Source organism: Pristiophorus japonicus, chromosome 3 (genome assembly GCF_044704955.1).
Source record: "Pristiophorus japonicus isolate sPriJap1 chromosome 3, sPriJap1.hap1, whole genome shotgun sequence".
In the NCBI taxonomy this organism is placed as follows: domain Eukaryota; kingdom Metazoa; phylum Chordata; class Chondrichthyes; family Pristiophoridae; genus Pristiophorus; species Pristiophorus japonicus.
The window spans coordinates 193,224,469-193,248,725 of record NC_091979.1 but is presented as its reverse complement, the minus strand read 5'-3'; the positions used below and the strand labels follow the sequence as shown (position 1 = coordinate 193,248,725).

Below are 24,257 nucleotides of genomic sequence, written 5' to 3'. Positions count from 1 at the left end.
ATCCTGGAGAAATTTTCGGAGGGAGATGATTGAGAAACTTTTGTGGAGCGACTCGACCAATACTTCGTGGCCAACGAGCTAGATGGGGAAGAGAGCACTGCCAAACGTAGAGCGATCCTCCTCACCGTCTGTGGGGCACCAACGTATGGCCTCATGAAGAATCTGCTCACTCCAGCAAAACCCACGGAGAAATCATACGACGATTTGTGCACACTGGTCCGAGAGCATTTGAACCCGAAGAAAAGCGTTCTGATGGTGAGGTTCTACACCTACAAAAGGTGTGAAGGTCAGGAAGTGGCGAGTTATGTCGCCGAGCTGAGACGCTTTGCAGGACATTGCGAATTTGAGACATTTGGAGCACATGCTCAGAGACATTTTCGTACTTGGCATTGGCCACGAAACCATACTGCGCAAGCTTTTGACTGTAGAGACCCCAACCTTGAGTAAGGCCACAGCGATAGCCCAGGCATTCATTGCCACCAGTGACAATACGAAGCAAATCTCCCAGCACACAAGTGCTGCTACAAGTACTGTGAACAAAGTGATGTTGTTTTCGAATCATAACGTACAGGGCAGGTCACACATACCTGCAGCTACACGTCCGCAGATGTCTCAGAGTCCACCATCAAGAGTGATGATGTAAGGCCATTAACATCAAGTTGGCACTGCGGGGGTGATCATCATTTCTGTTGTGTTACTGACACAGATGAGACTGCACACAGGGAGGTTAAAGTAACAGTGACCTCAGTCTTTATTAAGACACTCCAGAGTGAGGAACAGGCCTTAGGGGCTGGCTTATATACAGTGCTCCCAAGGGATGCTGGGATCACTTGGGACTTCAGGAGACGCACCTCCTGGTGGCGGAACATGGGAGTGCATGCTTTACAGATACACAACATCACTCCCCCCCAAAGTCAAAGTGAAAACTATTTACAGGGTGAGGCAGTCGGGAGCCTTTCTTTCCCTGGTGGACCGCCTCGGTACAGATCTCTGTTCTGGTGTGTTGGCTGTGCCATCGCTGGGCTGGCGTGTTGTTGGCCCTGCAGGGCTGCTGGGTGAGCCTGGCCTTGCTGGGCTGTTGGGCGTGATTGGTTCGATTTCCTGGTCCGGGGTCGTGTTGTTGATCCTTTGGGTGTGTGTTGTGGGCTCGAAACAGCTGGTGTCTGCTGTGGGTTGTTCAAGGCAGTCTGTGAACCGCAGCCTCGTTTGGTCCAGGTGCTTTCTGCAAATTTGTCCATTGTCTAGTTTGACTACAAACACACTACTCCCTTCTTTAGCTATCACCGTGCCCGTGATCCACTTGGGACCATGTCCATAGTTTAACACATACACAGGGTCATTCAGATCAATTTCCCGTGATACAGTGGCGCGACCATCGTTTACATTTTGTTGCTGCCCCCTGCTCTCTTCCTGATCATGCAGGTTGGTGTGATCCAGTGAGAGTCTGGTTTTAAGTGTCCTTTTCACGAGTAGCTCAGCTGGGGGCACCCCTGTGAGTGAGTGGGGTCTCGTGCGGTAGCTGAGCAGTACTCGGGACAGGCGGGTTTGGAGTGAGCCTTCTGTGACTCATTTAAGGCTCTGTTTGATTGTTTGTACTGCCCGCTCTGCCTGCCCATTGGAGGCTGGTTTAAACGGGGCCGAGGTGACATGTTTGATCCCATTGCGGGTCATGAATTCTTTAAATTCGGCACTGGTGAAACATGACTCGTTGTCACTCACCAGTATGTCAGGCAGGCCGTGGGTGGCAAACATGGCCCTCAGGCTTTCAATGGTGGCGGTGGCGGTGCTTCCCGACATTATTTCACATTCAATCCATTTTGAAAAAGCATCCACCACCACCAGGAACATTTTACTGAGAAATGGGCCCGCATAGTCGACATGGATCCTTGACCATGGTCTGGTGGGCCAGGACCACAAACTTAGTGGTGCCTCTCTGGGCGCGTTGCTCAACTGAGCACACGCACTGCATTGCCGTACACAGGACTCTAAGTCAGAGTCGATACCAGGCCACCACACGTGGGATCTGGCTATCGCTTTCATCATTACTATACCCGGGTGTGTGCTGTTGTGATCCGAGATGAACGTCTCCCTGCCCTTTTTGGGTAGCACTAGGCGGTTACCCCACAGCAGGCAGTCTGCCTGAATGGACAGCTCGTACTTTCGCCGCTGGAACGGCTTGATTAGCTCTTGCATTTCAACGGGGATGCTGGCCCAGCTCCCATGCAGTACACAGTTCTTTACTAGGAACAGCAGAGGATCTTGGCTGGTCCAAGTCCTAATCTGGCGGGCCGTGACAGGTGATTTATCATTTTCAAACGCTTCCATGACCATCAACAAGTCTGCGGGCTGCGCCATTTCCACCCTCCTTGGTGGGCAATGGTAGCCGACTGAGAGCAACTGCACAGTTCTCGGTGCCTGGCTTGTGGCAGATGGTATAGTTATTTGCTGATAGCGCGAGTGCCCATCTTTGTATGCGGGATGTGGCATTAGTATTTATCCCCTTGTTTTCAGCGAACAGGGATATGAGGGGCTTGTGATCGGTTTCCAGCTCAAATTTGAGGCCAAACAGGTACTGATGCATTTTCTTTACCTCGAACACACACGCTAATACCTCTTTCTCAATCATGCTGTAGGCCTTCTCGGCCTCAGACAAGCTCCTGGAGGCATAGGCGACAGGTTGCAACTTCCCCGCAACGTTAGCTTGTTGTAATACACACCCGACTCCGTACGACGACGCATCACATGCTAGCACAAGTCTTTGACACGGGTTATACAATACAAGCAGCTTGTTGGAGCATAAAATGTTCTGGCTTTCTCAAAAGCAATTACTTGTTTTTTTTTCCCATACCCAGTTCTTATCTTTATGCAATAACACATGTAGGGGCTCTAAAAGGGTGCGTAGGAAGTTACCAAAGTAGTTGAGGAGTCCTGGAACGACCGCAGCTCCGTGACGTTCTGTGACCTGGGCGCGTTCCTGATAGCCTCTGTCTTGGCGTCTGTGGGCCTAATGCCATCCGCCGTGATCTTTTTCCCCAAAAACTCCACTTCTGTTACCATGAAGACGCATTTCATCCTCTTCAGCCTCAGCCCTACGCGATCCAGTCGCTGGAGGACCTCCTCCAGGTTTTGTAGGTGCTCGACAATGTCCCGACCCGTGACCAATATGTCGTCCTGAAGAACCACCGTGCGTGGTACCGACTTGAGTAGGCTCTCCATGTTTCTCTGGAAGATCGCTGCAGCTGACCGAATTCCAAACGGGCATCTGTTGTAGATGAACAGTCCCTTGTGCATGTTGATGCAGGTGAGGTCCTTCGAAGACTCTTCCAACTCCTGCATCATGTAGGCCGAAGTCAGGTCGAGCTTGGTGAACGTCTTGCCTCCTGCCAGCATCGCAAATAGGTCATCTGCCTCAGGTAGTGGGTATTGGTCCTGTAGCGAGAAACGATTAATAGTTACTTTATAATCATCGCAAATCCTGACCGTGCCATCACTTTTGAGTACTGGAACAATCGGGCTGGCCCACTCGCTGAATTCCACTGGGGAGATGATGCCCTCGCATTGCAGCCTGTCCAGCTCGATTTCCACTCTCTCCCTCATCATGTGAGGTACTGCTCGCACCTTGTGGTGAATGAATCGTGCCTCTGGGACCAAGTAAATCCGCACCTTCGCCCCGGAAAAGTTTCCAATGCCAGGCTCAAAAAGGGAAGGAAATTTGTTAAGAACCTGGGTACATGAGGCCTCATCGACATGTGATAGTGCTCGGATGTCATCCCAGTTCCAGCAGATTTTGCCTAGCCAGCTCTTCCAAGCAGTGTGGGGCCATCGCCTGGGACAATCCAGAGTGGCAGTTCATGCACCGTGCCCTCGTAGGTGACCTTGACCATGGCACTGCCCAGGACAGTGATAAGCTCTTTGGTGTACGTTCTCAGTTTCGTGTGGATGGGGCTCAGGGCTGGTCTGAGTGCCTTGTTGCACCACTGTCTCTCAAACATCTTTTTACTCATGACGGAGTGGCTAGCGCGAGTGCCCAATTCCATGGCTATGGGTAAGCCATTCAATTTTACATTTAGCATTATAGGTAGACATTTCGTCGAAAATGTGTGTACCCCATGTACTTCAGCATCTGCCTCCTCTCTCTCAGGCTCGAAATTGCTTTGATCCACCATGGACCGATCTTCCTCTGCCTCGTGGTGGTTAGCAGGTTGGAGGTGCCCCATTGTTCCACAGCTCTTGCAAACATACCCTTTGAAGCGGCATGACTAGGCTGAATGGAAGCCTCCACAACGCCAACAAGGTGTGAATTGCCTTGCATTCATCCTTTGTTGGGGACTCTGAGTCATCTGGGTCACTGAGGACTGCGGGCAGTTGCAGACTCGTGGTTTCTGCCCTGTACATTTCTGCTTGCAAACACAGTTCCAGTTAATTTATGAACATTGCTTGCACTTGTGTGCTGAGAGATTTGTTTGGTGTTATCACTGGTGGACATAAACGCTTTTGCTATCGCAATGGCCTTACTGAGGGTCGGTGTCTCTACAGTCAAAAGTTTTCGTAGGATGGTCTCGTGGCCAATGCCCAGCACAAATAAGTCTCTGAGCATTTGCTCCAGGTAGCCATCAAACTCACATTGTCCTGCAAGTCGCCTTAGGTCGGCGACATAGCTCCCTGACCTTCAGATCGCTGGCACATGTAGAATCGATACCTTGCCATCAGCACGCTCTCCCTGTGGTTAAGATGCTCCCGAACCAGTGTACACAGCTCCTCATACAACTTATATGTGGGGTTCACCGGAGCCAGATGATTCTTCATGAAGCTATAGGTCAGTGCCCCGCAGACCGTGAGGAGGACCGCTCTCCTTTTTGCAGCGCTTCCTTCTCCGTCCAGCTCGTTGGCTACAAAGTACTGGTCCAGCCAGTCGACATAGGCTTCCCAGTCCTCACCCTCCGAGAACTTCTCCAGGATGCCCACAGTTTGCTGCATCTTTGTGTTGGATTCGTATTCTCATCGCCAGTTATTGTGTTACTGACACAGATGAGACTGCATACAGGGAGGTTAAAGTAACAGTGACCTCAGTCTTTATTAAGACACTCCAGAGTGAGGAACAGGCCTTAGGGGCCGGCTTATATACAGTGCTCCCAAGGGATGCTGGGATCCCTTGGGACTTCAGGGGATGCATTCCCTGGTGGCGCAACATGGGAGTGTATTCTTTACAGATACACAACAGTTTCCATTCATGCCGATTCAAAGGACATGTTTGCAAGGGCTGTGGAACAATGGGACACCTCCAACGAGTGTGCAGGTGAGCTGCTAAGCCTGTTAAACTTGCAAACCACCACGTTGCAGAGGAGAACAGATCCATGGAGGATCAATACGAACCAGAGCCTCAGATAGAGGAGGCAGAGGCACATGGGGTGCACACATTCACCACGAATTGTCCCCCGATAATGCTGAATGTTGAACTAAATGGACTTCCGGTGTCAATGGAGCTGGACACGGGCGTAAGCCAGTCCATCATAGGCAAAAAGACTTTCGAAAGGTTGTGGTGCAACAAGGCCTCAAGGCCAGTCTTAGCTCCCGTTCGCATGAGACTAAGAACTTACACAAAAGAACTGATTCCTGTAATTGGCAGTGCTACCGTAAAGGTTTCCTACAATGGAGCGGTGCACAAGCTACCACTCTGGGTGGTACCGGGCTATGGTCCCACGCGGCTCGGCAGGAGCTGGCTGGGAAAGATACGCTGGTACTGGGATGACGTCCGAGCGTTATCGCCCGCTGACGACACTTCGTGTGCCCAAGTCTTAAAAACAAATTTCCTTCGCTGTTCGAACCAGGCATCGGGAAATTCCAAGGAGCAAAAGTGCAGATCCTCCTAATTCCGGTGGCGCGACCCATCCAACACAAGGCGAGAGCAGTACTGTACGTGATGAGAGAAAGGGTAGAGATCGAGCTAGACCTGCTGCAAAGAGAGGGCACCATTTCACTGATCGAGTTCAGTGAGTGGGCCAGTCCTATTGTCCCAGTCCTCAAGGGAGATGGCACCGTCAGACTCTGTGGCGATTACAAAGTAACTATCAATCATTTCTCCCTGCAGGACCAATACCCACCACCAAAAGTCGACGACCTCTTTGCAACGCTGGCGGGAGGAAAGGCGTTCACGAAGCTGGATCTGACTTCAGCCTACATGACGCAGGAACTGGAGGAATCATCGAAGGCCCTCACCTGCATCAACACGCACAAAGGTCTTTTTGTTTATAACAGATGCCCGTTTGGAATCCGATCAGCGGCGGCGATATTCCAGAGAAACATGGATAGTTTACTGAAGTCGGTCCCGCACACCATGGTCTTCCAGGACGACATCTTGGTCACAGGTCGCGGCACAGTCGAGCATCTGCAGCACCTGGAGGAGGTTCTTAGTCAGCTCAACTGCCTGGGGCTCAGGTTAAAACGCTCGAAGTGCGTTTTCCTGGTGCCTGAAGTGGAGTTCTTAGGAAAGAGGATTGCGACGGACGGCATCAGGCCCACCAACGCGAAGACAGAGGGAATCGAGAACGCACCGAGGCCACAGAACGTGACGGAGCTGCTGTCGTTCCTGGGACTCTTGAACTACTTTGGTAACTTCTTACTGGGTCTCAGCACCCTGCTAGAACCACTACATGTCTTACTAAGAAAAGGGGGTGAATGGGTTTGGGGCAAAAGCCAAGAAAATGCCTTTGTAAAAGCGAGAAAATTGTTATGCTCAAACAAATTGCTTGTGTTGTATGATCCATGTAAGCGTTTGGTACTAGTATGTAATGCGTCGCCATATGGCGTCAGGTGTGTATTGCAACAAGCTAATAATTTCGGGAAACTGCAACGGGTTGCTCATGCATCCAGGAGACTGTCTAAGGCCGAGAGAGCCTATAGCATGATTGAGAGAGAAGTTTTAGCGTGTGTCTATGGGTTAAAGAAAATGCATCAATACCTGCTTGGGCTAAAATTTGATTTGGAAACTGACCATAAGCCACTTATATCCCTGCTTTCCGAGAGTAAAGGGATAAATACCAACGCATCGGCCCACATCCAGAGATGGGCGCTCATGTTGTCCGCATACAACGACGCCATCCGCCACAGGCCAGGCACAGAAACCTGCGCCGATGCTCTGTCGGCTGCCATTGCCACCACGGAGGTGAAAATGGTGCAGCCCGCAAATCTAGCCATGGTTATGGAAGCATCTGAGAGTGAGCAATCACCCATCATTGCCTGGCAGATCAAAACCTGGACAAGCCAGGACCCCTTGTTATCTCTAGTCAAAAGCTGTGCGCTTCACGGGAGCTGGTCCAGTGTCCCAGTGGAAATGCAGGAAGAGATAAAGCTGTTCCAGCAGTGCAAAGATGAAATGTCTATACAGGCAGACTGCCTTCTGTGGGATAATCGAGTAGTGGTCCCCAAGAAGGGCAGCGACACCTTCATCAATGACCTCCACAGTACCCACCCAGGCATCGCAATGATGAAAGTGATAGCCAGATCCCATGTGTGTTGGCCCGGTATCGATGCGGACTTAGAGTCCTGCGTTCACAGATGTAATACATGCTCGCAGTTAAGCAATGTACTCAGGGAGGTGCCGCTAAGTTTATGGGCTTGGTCCTCGTGGTCTAGGATACACGTCGACTATGCAGGCCCGTTCTTGTGTAAAATGTTCCTTGTGGTTGTAGATGCGTACTCCAAGTGGATTGAATGTGAGATAATGTCGGTTAGCACGTCCGCTGCCGCTACTGAAAGCCTGCGGGCCATGTTTGCCACACACGGCCTACCCAATGTCCTTGTGAGTGACAACGGGCCATGTTTTACCAGTGCTGAGTTCAAAGAATTCATGACTCGTAACGGGATCAAACATGTCACATCTGCCCCGTTTAAACCAGCGTCCAATGGTCAGGCAGAGAGAGCAGTGCAAACCATCAAGGAAGGCTTGAAGAGGGTAACTGAAGGCTCACTGCAGACTCGCCTATCCCGAGTCCTGCTTAGCTATCGCACGAGACCCCATTCGCTCACTGGGATCCCACCTGCTGAACTGCTCATGAAAAGAGCACTTAAGACAAGGCTCTCATTCGTTCACCCTGATCTACATGAACAGGTAGAGAGCAGGCGGCTTCAACAAAGTGCATACCATGATAGCGCAAATGTATCACGTGAGATTGAAATCAATGATCCTGTATTTGTATTGAATTATGGACAAGGTCCCAAGTGGCTTCCCGGCACTGTCGTGGCCAAAGAGGGGAGCAGGGTGTTTCGGGTCAAATGTTCAAATGGACTCATTCACCGGAAACACTTGGACCAAATCAAACTCAGATTCACGGACTATCCTGAGCAACCCACCTTGGAACCTACCTTTTTTGATCCCCCAACATACACACCAGTGGCAACTGGCACCAAGGTTGACCACGAAGCAGAATCCATCATCCACAGCAGCCCAGCAGGGCCCAACACACCAGGCAGCCCAGCAAGGCCAGCTGTACAACAGCCCAGCGAGGGCCCAACAAATGATTCAACAACACCAGCTTTCACACCAAGACGTTCAACCAGGGCAAGAAGGGCCCCAGATCGACTCACATTGTAAATAGTTACACTATTGACTTTGGAGGGGAATGTTGTTATATATGTGGACTCTGTACAGACACCAGAGGGCTCATTCCCCGGAGTACTTTACTTTGAGCTCACAGTGCTCAGTCTGACTCTCTCCATACACGACAGTACCTTATCAAAGACATTTTGGAAATCCAAATATTTTGGGCTAGAACCTCTACTTTTGTGGTTACCGCCCAAAACTGGGCGATATTTCCGGCGTGGGTGGTAAAAAAGGGTTTTCAGATTGCCGGCTTCTCGCCCATTCTCAAACCACCTAGTTTCCACTTTTGAAAATGGGCGTTACCGCGCGCGATATGAAATGAGTGGTAGCGTTAAAGTTTTCTGACCTTCTGCCAGAAATTTTGGCCATCCTTAACAATGGCAACGCTTGATTCCCGTGATTCTGGAGGTCAAGGGTCACCATGGCTTGCGCAGAAGAGGAGACAGAGAGAGAGGGAGCTTAGAGGGACTGAAGGCGTAGCTGGGTGTGGTGTGGCTGCTTTGGGAGTAAGAAGGGAGAGTTTAGAGCTTCACAGCAAGTAGGCAAACAAAATGTAGGTGTTACCCGCCACATATTTGACCGAATTTGGCTCATAATGGAGAGAGAGGAGGAGGCATTACAGCATGCTGTGGAGACTGACGCTGGAGAGAGCAGTGAGGTGGGACATTGGAGGGCACAAAAGAGCCAGGAGGTTTTCGGACAAGGCAAATGCCTTACTCCTGCAGTTACACTGGGGTGATTTGACACAGGGAGGGCGTGGGAAGCCCACCCCAAAGGCCTACCAGAAGATATGGGACAAGATAGCAGAGGTGGTTTCGTCGGCGACCAATGCCGCAAACGATGCAACGACCTTGTGGGATCCGCAAGAGTAAGCATTACATTGATTTACATGTACTTATGTATTTATATAATTTGATTTGTAACAGTCATGAGTGATTATCAGCAGATGTGATGTCTTGCACTTTTGCCGGGAATGTTTTACTCAAAGCCTGTGGCCACGGTGTACATCTTTAGGTGAAGAATGATAATTATCACAATAATCATGATTACATCTGTCAGTTATGTGTTGTATCAGTCTCTGTGACAGTACCTAGCAATGATCTCATGCCATGTCATCCTGTCACTTTTTACAGAAGACGCTATCGACAATGAGGTCTGTGCAGAGGCGAACGGGTGGGTGGCCATCAGTCCCCATCGACATCACTGACATGGAGGAGCGTGTGTTCGCACTCATGGGGAAACATAGAAACATAGAAAATAGGTGCAGGAGTAGGCCATTCGGCCCTTCGTGCCTGCACCACCATTCAATAAGGTCATGGCTGATCATTCTCTCAGTACCCCTTTCCTGCTTTCTCTCCATACCCCTTGATCCCCTTAGCCGTAAGGGCCATATCTAACTCCCTCTTGAATATATCCAATGAACTGGCATCAACAACTCTCTGGTTTCTCCTCATCTCAGTCCTAAATGGCCTACCTCTTATCCTAAGACTGCGTCTCCTGGTTCTGGACTTCCCCAACATCGGGAACATTCTACCCACATCTAACCTGTCCCATCCCGTCAGAATCCTATCTGTTTCTATGAGACCCCCTCTCATCCTTCTAAACTCCAATGTACAAAGGCCCAGTTGATCCAGTCTCTCCTCATATGTCAGTCCTGCCATCCTGGGAATCAGTCTGGTGAACCTTCGCTGCACCCACTCAATAGCAAGAATGTCCTTCCTCAGATTAGGAGACCAAAACTGAACACAATATTCCAGGTGAGGCCTCACCAAGGCCCTGTACAACTGCAGTAAGACCTCCCTGCTCCTATACTCAAATCCCTTAGCTATGAAGGTAAACATACCATTTGCCGCCTTCACCGCCTGCTGTACCTGATGCCAACTTTCAATGACTGATGAACCATGACACCCAGGTCTCGTTGCACTTCCCCTTTTCCTTATCTGCCGCCATTCAGATAATATTCTGTCTTTGCGTTTTTGCCCCCAAAGTGGATAACCTCACATTTATCCACATTATACTGCATCTGCCATGCATTTGCCCACTCACCTAAACTGTCCAAGTTACCCTGCAGCCTCTTAGCGTCCCCCTCACAGCTCACACGGCCACTCAGTTTAGTGTCATCTGCAAACTTGGAGATATTACACTCAATTCCTTCATCCAAATCACTGATGTCTATTGTAAATAGCTGGGGTCCCAGCACTGAGTCGTGCGGCACTACACTAGTCACTACCTGCCATTCTGAAAAGGACCCGTTTAACCTGACTCTCTGCTTCCTGTCTGCCAACCAGTTCTCTATCCACGTCAGTAAATTACTCCCAATACCATGTGCTTTGATTTTGCACACCGATCTCTTGTGTGGGACCTTGTCAAAAGTCTTTTGAAAGTCCAAATACACCACATCCACTGGTTCTCCCTTGTCCACTCTACCAGTTACATCCTCAAAAAATTCCAGAAGATTTGTCAAGCATGATTTCCCCTTCATAAATCCATGCTGACTTGGACCGATCCTGTCACTGCTTTCCAAGTGCGCTGCTCTTTCATCTTTAATAATTGATTCCAACATTTTCCCCATTACTGATGTCAGGCTAACTACTCGCTTTATAATTACCCGCTTTCTCTCTCCCTCCCTTTTTAAAAAGTGGTGTTACATTAGCTACCATAGGAACTGATCCAGAGTCGCTAGACTGTTGGAAAATGATCACCAATGCATCCACTATTTCTAGGGCCACTTCCTTAAGTACTCTGGGATGCAGACTATTAGGCCCCGGACAGCCACGGACGCATCTGTAGATCCTGAAGTGATGCCACGTGAGTAAAGCTTAACCATTGCGTCATGTAATGTCAATAGATGCCACACCCACTCATATCTGAACAATCATATATGATAGATGATTTCTAAAATTGTCATAGTAATAATGCTGGCCTAATGAAAATCATTGCAATGAACAATGTGTTGATGGTCATGAAATGTGATGTCTGTGATGATTCTGATAGCGATGCTTTTGTCATGCATATGCTGTGTGTAGCGCTGGACTCACCTTGTGACCCTAGCATCCCCTTATCCTCTAATAACCTCATTTGTGTCTTGCAGCTCAGCCAGCAGTGCGGCCCCAGGCAAGACCACAGAGGCCAGAAGGTGGGGGCGGGGGGCAGGAGTTGGCGGACGATCCTACATCTGGTGCTGAGGAGCTCCGATTCTCGCCCGTCAATCCGCTGGGTCTGTTCTCCAAGGATGAGAGCGCGGACTTCGAAGAACCTGCATTGCCGTACTCCAAAAGCCATTCCACCCAAGGCAATCTATTGGTCCTCCGGTCATTCCCGCCTCCACTCTGGAGGCACCGGCCCCAAGCACCTCACCACAGGGCACCCCATTTGTCCCCAGGACGGCGCCAACCCCATGGAGGTCTCATGAACGCGGCAGGTCTGTTCCACGAGTGTGACATGAGAGCGGAGAGATGGTACAATTGTCCAGGAGGACTGTCGACATTGGTGACCAGCTCATTGAATCAATGGAGGACATATCCCGACAGTTGGCCACCATGACCGAGTACATTCCGTGGATGGTGGAGTCCCTGGATGCGATAGCCAGGAACACTGCTGCCACAGGCCTCCCAGTGGTCCCCGAGCGCGGCACTCCACCCCTCTGTTCCGCACCACCACTGCGAACGACAGATGTGAGCAAGGACCAAGATCCTGCTTCTGCATCAGAGAATGTTGCCCCCTCGGCATCCTCCACTCCCGTACCCGTGCAACCACCGCATCTGCCTTCATCCTCCCCAATGAGGCACTGCCTGAGGAGCTCCTCGGCCAGGCACCGTGTAGAGAGGAGGGGAAGGGATAGAGGTGGGGAGAATAAGGGGAGGGGGGAAGGAAAGTGAGGTGCATGTCTGCAGGTGATGGCCGTGTTATATCTCCATCTGGGTGTATGCAATTTGTTGCAATGTATGAGGGCTGGGGACCACGCTCCTGCTTTGCCTTTGTATTCTGTGTTCCTGGACATGTTGAACATGTGATTTATGTCAATGGTGGGAAAAGTGAGGTGTGGGCAGGGGTTGGGTGCTATTGGCTGTGATACTTATGATTTCATACCGATGTTGGTATTACATTTTTGTTATTGAACATAACCTTGTTGCACATTGTCTCAGATAGCTGGACCGTTAAACATTGGTGATTCCTTACCATGAAAGGTTTAAATACAACTTAACGTCAATCAACGTAAACTTTAACTGGCACCAAGGTGATGGGCACCATTGATGTCTGAGCTGCACACACACAGCAGTGTGTCAGCATTATCACTCACATCAGCACTCTTTCAGACAAATCTTTCAGATATCAGCTCCTCACTTAAGAGTGGAATTTAACAAGTGCCAGCCACACCGCTAGCGTTCGTTCCAGTTAGTTACACTTTTTGTGGGCGTTTTTTTTGGGCGAGTGATATTGTGGGCGATATGTGTGCAAGGTGGTGAAATTGACACTGGCGATCTCATGGCCACTAGCTTGGGTAAATATGCTCTTTACGACAAAAAACAGTGGGCGGACATTAATATTGAATCTTGGTGTTAATTCCGTGCAGAAAGTAACGCTGGGCGATATTATGGGTGTTGATTTCGCCCATTCTGATGATTCCGCCCAAAAAAAGTGGGCAGGCGGTAATATTTTTCCCCGGCGTTAAGCACATGGGAAAAGTAACGCTCAGCAATAAGTTTCCTAAAAATGCCCATTAATTTCCATTCTGTGCCAAAATGGGCGATATATGGGCGTAATACGTCATTTCAGCGGTAAAATGGGTGTTAGGTGGGCATTAAGCATGCAAAAAAAGTGGAGGTTCTAGCCAATTAGTTCTACCACACTACATTTATCCACCCTTTCTGTTACTTCTTCAAATAATTCAATAAGGTTGGTCAAGTAATACTTTCCTTTTTGAAATCTGTGCTGACCATTTTTAATTATAGTTTCAGTTTCTAGATGTTTTTCTCTTACATCTTTAAGTAAGAATCCCATTATCTTTCCTACTACCGACATTAAGCTAACTGGTCTTTAGTTCCCTGGACTTGTTCTATCTCCATTTTTATATATAGGAATCACATTAGGTTTCTGCTATTCTCTTTTCTAATGAATTTTTATATACATGATGATAGTGCCAATAGTCCCAGTAATTATATTACAATGCTATTACCATGAAGATTCATTGGGAAAAATGGCATGATATGGGTTCAGGTGCATCACCATGACCTTCCTCATCTGCACCCATCTTGTGACAGAATATAGGAACATGAGTGACCATTCAGCCCCTCAAGCCTGTTTCGCCATTCATCCAGATCATGGCTGAGCTGTACCTCAACTCCATTGCCCATCTAATTCAACAGTCTCTCTCACTTTTTTGAAGTGCCACTGATGGTGGGATTCACTTTGTAAAAGGGAAACCCACATTCTTTTGCATTGATTCTTTAAGAATACCTCACACTTATTTATGTTGAAAGTCATTTGCCAATTATATGCCCATTCTGAAAGTTTATTAATGCCTTCTTGTAATTTGTTGCAGTCCTCCTCCGTACTGACTATCCCCTCCAATTTGGTGTCATCTGCAAATTTATGAATTAATCTATTATGTGGTACTTTATCAAAGGTCTTTTGGAAATCTAGATTTATTATATCTACTACATTAGTCTTGTCTACTCTGTTACCTCTTCAAAGAATTCAATGAAGTTGGTCAAACAAGACTTTCCCTTTTGAAATCCATACTGACTATTCATTACCACATGTTTGGTTTCTAGCTGTTTTTCTATTTTCTCCTTTAGTACAGATTCCATTATCTTTCCTACCGATGTTATGTTGACTGGTCTATAGTTCCCGGGACATGTTCTATCTATATAGACATTACGTTAGTTATCCGCCAGTCCTATGGTACTGCACCTTTTGCTAAAGAATTATTAAATATGTGTAATAATGGCTCTGCTATCTCTTCCCTAGTTTCTTTTAAAATGCACAAATGCAATCTGCCCAGACCAGTTTGATTAGTTTATTTCATTTTCTGTTCTTTTTAATTAAATTCTGTTATGCAGAGCTTTTGGACTCCAAGAGAATGGAAGTATTAAGCTGGAGGGTAGCCTGGCTCATCCATGACCCAGATTCAGACAGTCAACAGCACAGTAGTGGTCAATGAATTCAGGGGTGGTGGAAGAGAGGTAGAAATGGGTGTTACAGAAAATTTATTCTTGACATATGAGCATCACTGGCAAGGCCAACATCTATTGTCCAACCCTAGCTGCCATTGAGAAGGTGGTGGTGGACCTTCTCCTGGAACCACTGCAATCCATGATAGGGAGTTCCAGGATATTGACCCAGTGACGATGAAGGAATGGTGATGTATGTCCAAGCCAGGTGTGTGACTTGGAGGGTAACTTGGAGGTGATGATGTTCCCATGTGCCAGATGCCCTTGCTTTCTAAGTGTTAGGGGTCGCGGGTTTGAGAGCTGCTGTTGAAGAAGCCTTAGCAAGTTGCTGCAGTGCATCTTGTAAATGGTACACACTTCAACCACGGTGTGCCGGGGGTGGAGCGAGTGAATGTTTAAGGTGGTAGATGGGCTGCCGATCACACAAGACTGCTTTGTCCTGGAGGTTGTTGAGCTTGAGTGTTGTTGCAGCTGCACCCATCCAGGCAAGTGGAGAGTAATATAGTCTCCATAACTACAAAAAGGATATAGAGGCGCTGGTGAAGGTGCAAAAAAGATTTACAAGCATACCAGAACTCAGAGGCTACAACCATCAGGAAAGAATGATCAGGTTGGGGCTCTTTTCTCAAGAAAAGAGAAGGCTGAGGGCTGACCTAATAGAGGTCTTTAAAATTCTGAAGGAGTTCGATAGGATAGACGTAGAGAATATGTTTCCACTTGTGGGAGTCCAAAACTAGGAACCATAGATATAAGATAGTCACTAATAAATCCAATAACAAATTCAGGAGGAACTTCTTTACCCAGAGAGTGGTTAGAATGTGGAACTCGCTACCACAAGGAGTGGTTGAGATGCATTTAAGGGGTAGCAAGACAAGTACACAAGGGAGAAAAGAATAGAAGGATATGTTGATAGGGTGAGACGAAGTAGGGTGAGTGGAGGCTCATGGAGCATAAACACCGGCACAGACCAATCGGGCCAAATGGCATGTTTCTGTATTGTACATTCTCTGTAAGTTTATGTAAGAAACCAGAAGCTCACCTGTTCACCATATTCAATCCACTCTCCATTGTTAGCCTGCCAGTACCAGAGCCATTCAGTGGTCAGGGAGTAGTGCTGAGGTTTGGTGACAGAGGAGGTGGTGGAGAGACGCCTCACCTTACTCAAGTTGTTGGTCATGGTCATGAAATTAATAGGTGGAGGTCCTACTCTGTAACATGAATAACAAAAAGGGCTGAGAAACAGAAACAGTCAATTCAGTTGTAATATAAGGAGAACCGTCAAATGCATTGGTTATTGTGCTTCTGAGTGCTATGCTCAATAATCTATTAGTTTCAGCATCACTGACCAGTCCTGTATTTGGATCTTACGTCTTTTATGATCTGCAGCATACCTGTACCTGCTCAACATCTACCAGTGATGACCATCATGCAGCCCGTGGCCCAAAACAGTCCTGATCTCTCTCGATCTAGCTGTCAATTTTAAAGAGCTGCTGAATTCACTTCTGTCCTCATAATTGTACCATTTTAGTCCTGGTATCATTCTGGTGAATCTGCACTGCACCCTCTCCAGGGCTAATATATCCTTCCTGAAGTGCAGTACTCCAGATGGGTTCTAACCTGATCTTTATATAACTGTAGTATAACTTCCACCCCTTTGTATGTACAGTATAACTTCACTACAATGAACCCATCTTATAATGAATCCCTGGTTTTAACGATCCCTATAACAAGACTCGCTTTTTTTGAATGGAAATCAGCCCTACTAAAATGAACACCTAAGCAGGACCAACCCATATATAATGCTGCAGTTCATGCAAATGCTTAATTGAAAGATAATGTATCGTAATTTGATTCCCACATGCCAAATGTGTTCGATCCTCCTAAGGGAAAAGATAGACTGTATAGACGGTGGTAAAGGAAATCCAGGTTTCCCTACATGAGCAACTATGAGTTCAGCCATAATTTATTGAATGGCGGAGCAGGCTCGATGGGCCTTATGGCCTACTCCTGCACCTATTTCTTATGTTCTGATGACAACATTATTGAATCAATGACATTGAGTTGGGGAGAGGATGAGGAAACTTTTGGAGATGATGACATGGCAAGTACACTGTCGTGTTTCCCACAATACATCAGTGACTACACTTCAAAAGTACTTCAGAGGTTGTAAAGTGCTTTGGGATGTCCTGAGGTTGTGAAAGACCCTAAATAAATGTAATAAATCACATCTTTCCCCACATTAAACCACACCCCTCCCGACCATTAAACCACACCCCTCCCGACCATTAAACCACATCCCTCCTGACCATTAAATCACACCCCTTCCGACCATTAAACCACACCCATCCCGACCATTAAACCACACCCCTCCTGACCATTAAACCACACCCCTCCCGACCATTAAACCACACCCCTCCTGACCATTAAACCACACCCTTCCTGACCATTAAACCACACCCCTCCTGACCATTAAACCACACCCCTCTTGACCATTAAACCACACTCCTCCCGACCATTAAACCACACCCCTTCTGACCATTAAACCACACCGCTCCCGACCATTAAACCACACCCCTCCCTACCATTAAACTACACCCCTCCTGATTTCCTGACCATTAAACCACACCCCTCCTGACCATTAAACCCATTCTCTCCTGACCATTAAACCACACCCCTCCTGACCATTAAACCCATTCTCTCCTGACCATTAAACCACACCCCTCCTGACCATTAAACCCATTCTCTCCTGACCATTAAAGCACACCACTCCTGACCATTAAACCCATTCACTCCCAACCAATAAACCACACCCTTCCTGACCATTAAACCACACCCCTCCTGACCATTAAACCACACCCCTCTTGACAATTAAACCACACCCCTCCCGACCATTAAACCACACCCCTCCCGACCATTAAACCACACCGCTCCCTACCATTAAACTACACCCCTCCTGATTTCCTGACCATTAAACCACACACCACATCCCTCCTGACCATTAAACCACACCCCTCTTGACCAATGAACCACACCCCTCCTGACCATTAAACCCATTCTCTCCTGACCATTAAACCCATTTTCTCCTGACCATTAAACCACACCCCTCCTGACCATTAAACCACACCCCTCTTAACCATTAAACCACACCCCTCATAGCCATTAAACCACACCTCTCCTGACCATTAAACCACACCCCTCCTGACCATTAAACCCATTCTCTCCTGGCCATTAAACCCATTCTCTCCTGACCATTAACCCACACCCCTCCTGACCATTAAATCACACCCCTCCTGACCATTAAACCACACCCCTCCTGACCATTAAACCACACCCCTCCTGACCATTAAACCACACCTCTCCTGACCATTAAACCACACCCCTCCTGACCATTAAACCCATTCTCTCCCGACCATTAAACCATACCCCTCCTGACCATTAAACCACACCCCTCCTGACCATTAAACCCATTCTCTCCTGACCATTAAACCACATCCCTCCTGACCATTAAACCCCACCCCTCCTGACCATTAAACCCATTCTCTACCGACCATTAAACCACACCCCTCCTGACCATTAAACCTATTCTCTCCTGACCATTAAATCACACCCCTCCTGACCATTAAATCACACCCCTCCTGACCATTAAACCCATTCTCTCCTGACCATTAAATCACACCCCTCCTGACCATTAAACCACACCCCTCCTGACCATTAAACCCATTCTCTCCTGACCATTAAACCACACCCCTCCCGACCATTAAACCACACCCCTCCTGACCATTAAACCCATTCTCTCCTGACCATTAAATCACACCCCTCCTGACCATTAAACCACACCCCTCCTGACCATTAAACCCATTCTCTCCTGACCATTAAACCACACCCCTCCCGACCATTAAACCACACCCCTCCCGACCATTAAACCACACCCCTCCTGACCATTAAACCCATTCTCTCCTGACCATTAAACTACATCTCCCCTGACCTCTCTATACACTGAGGGCATTAGTTGTAAAGAAAGTAAGAGAAATCACGTGAATTCTAGACAAACCTTTAATATGTACATCTCATGAAAACAGAAATTAGCATAACATAAATAAACGTTTTACAAACTAATCAGAAGGAAAAGAAGCCCAGTAATAAGGGTTTGTGTCAAAGAAGGCAAAGATCTGGACAGTTCTCTCTAGGTCATTGTCAAACTTACATGCCTATGCTACTGGGATCGCAGTAATCCTTTTCGATCTGCTCCATGCTTAATAGATCTTTCCATGTTTCCTCATAAACTTGCCATCGATAAGGGAGCTTGAAGTGAACCAGTTTACACCGATCTGAATTAACACAAATATGCAAGGAGATTATTTCAAATGGGTTTCATCTTATTCATCTCATAAGATGAAACCCTTATCTTGCAGCAACATATAGGGTAATAAGTGATATAGAAGATGTAGGTTCAGAACACAGCTTCAAACCAAACTGTGACCTTAGGACAAGGGGACAGACGCTCAAGCTGGTGACATTTGAACAGATGTTAGAAAGTGCTTCACTTGCAGAGTGATCAACATGTGGAATGCACTCCTGGAATTGTTTAACAAACAGCTGGATGCTGTGAAGGTGAGATTCAAGGTCTTCCTGGATAGATGAGGCAAGATGGGCAGATTGGCCTACATCATGCCAAGCGATCTCCAATATTTAACCCTACTGGTTTTGTTTCACAAGTCCATTATTCTGTGAGGAAGGGTGGGTTTACTTTAATTGCCAGTTTTATTTGTAAGTTTGATCCAGGATCTTCCAGCTTTGTGCTCACAGTCTAACTTACAGTTTGCTTATGTCAACAGCATCTTTTCATTTTAAAGATAGTGTCCTTCTCAATCATCTCCCCATTAAAAACAAAAACGTGCATTTTATATAGCTCCTGTCATGACTTCAGGATGTCCCAAAGTGCTTTACAGCCAATGAAGTGCGTTTGATGTGTAGTCACTGCTGTAATGTAGGAACCGCGGCAGCAAAGTTGCGCACAGCAAGCTTCCATAAACAGCAATGAGATAATGACCAGAACATCTGTTTTAGTGAAGTTGGTTGAGGAATAAATATTGGTCAGAACACTGGGGAGAACTCCTCTGCTTTTCTTCGAAATAGTGCCATGGGATCTTTTACGTTGAAAACAAACTCCAATCTACCGCTCTCTCCTTATAAAGTAGAGCTGTGAGAATCATCTTTAGTGCCCTACTCCATTGCCCTTACCAACACATCAACCAGCTGAGTCTCAGTACCTTTAAAGGAACAGTGCTTCCTGAGAAAGAACAGGCAGATCTCCTCACTGTCCACACCTCTGTTGGTGTTACTGGGGACACGACTGGGTGGCGGCTGCTTATCTGGAACTAAATAAAGAGATCACGTGTTACTTCTTTTGTACTATCTCTTTAAAACATTTGATGAATGCAGAACATAATGACTAACTACATAGAATAATACAGCACAGAAGTGGGCCATTCGGCCCATCATACTTGTGCCTCTTTGAAAGAAATATCCAATTCCACTCTGCTCTTTCCCCACAGCAAAGAACATTTTTCTTCTTAAGTAAAGATCTAATTCCTTTTGTTAACAGTGCATTCCAGATCACAACTCACTGTGTAAAAACAAATTCTCCTCAACTCCCCCTCTGTTTCTTTTGCCAATTATCTATGTCCTCTGGTTACCGAACCTCCTGCATTGGAAATAGTTTCTTCTTTACTCTATCAAAATCCATCATGATTTTGAACAGCTCCATTAAATCTCTCCTTAACCTTCTCAGCTCTAAGGAGAAAAACCCAGCTTCTCTATTCCCTCCAGGACAGCACAGACCTGGAAGGAGTCGCCAGCACAAATTCGACAAATTCCAAAAGAACAGCAGAAAACCAGGAGTGATGTCACAGGTGGGTGAGTATTAATTTTTTCTCTCTAACTTAAATAGATAAACTAAATAATATAACTAAGACTTTAACGATGAAAACGAGAGAAGCAGTAGGAGACAAAGGACTTTCAAGATTCTTAGTTAAGTTTAGTTCTGTAAGTTAGTTAATAGTCGAATAAATAGAGGCATGACAGGACACCTCGGTCCCATGGAATGCATATCTTGTGCCATGTAGGAACTTCAAGACACTTCCTGTTATGTATGCAACTATGTAATACTTGCCACCAGAGGGCATGACTGTTGGAGTCCTAATGGTCACCTGCATACATGTGCAGGGCCAGTATAAAAGGTTGGCTGCCATGTTGTTTAAGCACTCTGAAGTTGTACTAAAGAAGACTAAGGTCACACTAAGTTTAGCTCACATTACTCAGCCTCGTGGAGTTCTTGTACATATAATAATTGGCGACAGTAATAGAATACGAACCTTCACACAACCATGGCCGCCGTTGGAATATTAGAGATTCGTTGGGTTATGATTGAGAAGCCTTCGTCGAGCGTCTCAACTAGTACTTAGTGGCCAATGAGCTGGAAGGAGTCACTAACGCGGTCAAGCGCAAGGTGGTTCTCCCACCTAAAATATACGGCCTTTATCAAGAATCTGCTCGCACCGACAAAATCAATGGAGAAGGAATATACTGAGTTGTGCACGCTGGTTCGGGACCACCTCAAGCTGAAGGAGAGTATCCTCATGGCCAGATAACGTTTTTAAACGCACCATCGCTCCGGGGGCCAGGACGTGGCGGATTATGTCACCGACCTGAGACGCCTCGCAGGACCTTATGATTTTGGAGCTGCGTTGGGGGAAATGCTGCGGGACTTCTTCGTGCTGGGCATCAGCCACGAAGTTATTCTTCGAAAGCTGCTGGCTGCCGAAACCCTAGACCTGAGCAGGGCTATTGCAATCGCCCAGCCATGCATGGCCACGGACGATAACACCAAACAGATATCTTTTCAACATCGAAGCTCACCGGCAAGTACTGTGCATAAAATGACTTCGCTAGCAGGCCGAACTGCATATGGCAGGGCCTATACATCTGCGGCTATTTCCCGTCGCTGTTTGAGCCAGGCATTGGAAAGTTTTCAGGGGTGAAGGTGCAGATCCACTTGGTTCCCGGTACACGACCCATCCACCACAAGGCATGTGCGGTGCCATACATGATGCAAGAGAAAGTGGAAATTGAGCTAGATAGGCTGCAGTGAGAAGGCATCATCGCGCTGGTGGAGTTCAACGAGTGGGCAAGTCCGATTGTTCCGGTTCTCAAAGGCGATGGCACGGTCAGAATTTGTGGGAACTATAAAGTAACCGTTTTTTGCTACAGGACCAGTACCCGCTACCCAAGACAGACAACCTATTTGCGACGCTGGCAGGAGGAAAGACGTTTATCAAGTTGGACGTGACCTCGGCCTACATGACACAGGAGCTGGCAGAATCTTCGAAAGGCCTCATCTGCATCAACATGCACAAAAGTCTGCTCATCTACAATAGATACCCGTTTGGGATTCGATTAGCCACGGCCATTTTTCAAAGGAACATGGAGAGTCTGTGGTTTTCCAGGATCACAGGTCGGGATACCATCGAACACTTGCAGAACCTGGAAGCGGTTCTAAGTCGGCTAGATCGTGTGGGACTCAGGTTGAAACGCTTGAAGTGTGCTTTCCTGGCGCCAGAGGACAAGTTCTTTAGATAAGAATCGCGGCAGACGGCATCAGACCCACCGACGCCAAGACGGAGGCCATCAAGAACGCGCCGAGACCACAGAACGCGATGGAGCTGCGGTCGTTCCTGGGATTCCTCAATTATTTTGGTAATTTCCTACCCGGGTTAAGCACCTTGCTAGAACCTCTACATGTGTTGCTATGCAAAGGAGATGACTGGGTATGGAGGAAATCACAAGAAACTGGTCTTGAGAAAGCCAGAAATCTGTTATGTTCCAACAAACTGCTTGTTCTATATGACCTATGTAAACGTTTAGTGCTAGCTTGCGACACGTCTTCATACGGGGTCGGGTGTGTGTCACAACAAATAAACGAATTGGGAACATTGCAACCGGTCGCTTATGCATCCAGGAGTTTGTCCAAGGCCAAAAGGGCCTACAGCATGATTGTAAATAAAGCTCTGGCATGCATTTACGGGGTTAAAAAAAAATGCACCAGTATCTGTTTGGGCTTAAGTTAGAGTTAGAAACTGACCATAAGCCACTCATATCGCTATTCTCAGAGAGCAAAGGTATTAATACCAATACCTCTGCTCGCATCCAAAGATGGGCGCTCACGCTGTCGCATATAACTATGTAATTCGCCACAGGCCAGGCACAGAGAACTGCGCTGATGCTCAGTCGGCTACCATTGCCCGCCACTGGGTGGAAATGGCACAGCCTGCAGACTTGCTCTTGGTGATGGATGCATTTGAAAACGAAAAGTCACCCATTACGGTCCACCAGATCAGGACCTGGACCAGCCAGGATCCTTTACTGTCCCTTGTAAAAAAACTGTCCTCCATAGGAGCTGGTCCAGCGCCCCAGCGGAGATACATGTTTTTGGTTGTTGTGGATGCTTATTCAAAATGGATTGAGTGTGTAATAATGTCTGTAAGCACGTCCACTGCCACCATCAAAAACCTACGAGCCATGTTTGCCACGCACGGCCTGCCTGATGTCTTTGTCAATGACAATGGGCCGTGCTTCACCAGCGCTGAATTCAAGGAATTCATGATCCGCAATGGGATCAAGCACGTCACATCTGCCCCGTTCAAGCCGGCATCCAACGGCCAGGCAGAACGGGCAGTCCAAACCATCAAGCAAAGCTTGAAACGCACGTCGGATGGCTCCCTGCAGACTGTCCCGAATCCTGCTCAGCTACTGCACTAGACCCCACTCGCTCACCGGGGTTCCCCCTGCCGAACTGCTCCTGAAAAGGGCACTCAAAACAAGGCTCTCTCTAGTCCACCCTGATCTCCATGATCATGTCGAGGACAGGCGGCATCAACAAAGCATGTACCATGATCGTGTAAATTTGTCACGCGATATTGAAGTCAATGACCCTGTATTTGTACTCAACTATGGACATGGTCCCAAATGGCTTGCTGGCACCATCATAGCCAAAGAAGGGAGTAGGGTGTTTCAGGTCAAACTCGCAAATGGACTAACTTGCAGAAAGCATTTGGACTGGACCAAACCAAACTGCGATTCACAGACAGCCACTGAGCAACCTGAAGAGGACACCACCAACTTTGATCCTCCGACACACACCCAAGTGGCAACCGACATCACGGTTGACCACGAAGCTGAACTCATCATCCTCAGCAGCGCAGCAGCCCAGCGAAGGCCCAACCAACTCACCTGCACCTGTGTTTGTACCGAGACAATCGACTAGGGAGCGAAAAGCCCCAGATCGTCTCACCCTGTAAATAAATGTACTATTGACTTTGGGGGGAGTGATGTTATGTATGCAACACTATGTAACCAACATTCTACCGCCAGCAGAGGGCTATCTGTTGGAGTCCCTTGGGAGCACTGTATATAAGCAGGCCTCCCAT

At 47.6% G+C, this 24,257-nt stretch overlaps 1 protein-coding gene across 1 annotated transcript in view; it reads right to left on the bottom strand.

The window, feature by feature from the left end:
• The window catches only part of LOC139260052 (protein mono-ADP-ribosyltransferase PARP12-like), a 67,315-nt gene that overhangs the window by 24,285 nt on the left and 18,773 nt on the right, over positions 1–24,257 (bottom strand). Inside the window, exons 4-6 of the mRNA XM_070876163.1 lie at positions 20,043–20,150; positions 18,977–19,100; positions 15,812–15,980 (exon numbers count right to left, since the gene is read on the bottom strand). Coding sequence (XP_070732264.1) covers positions 15,812–15,980; positions 18,977–19,100; positions 20,043–20,150 — 401 coding nt within the window. The remainder of the gene's footprint in view (positions 1–15,811; positions 15,981–18,976; positions 19,101–20,042; positions 20,151–24,257) is intronic.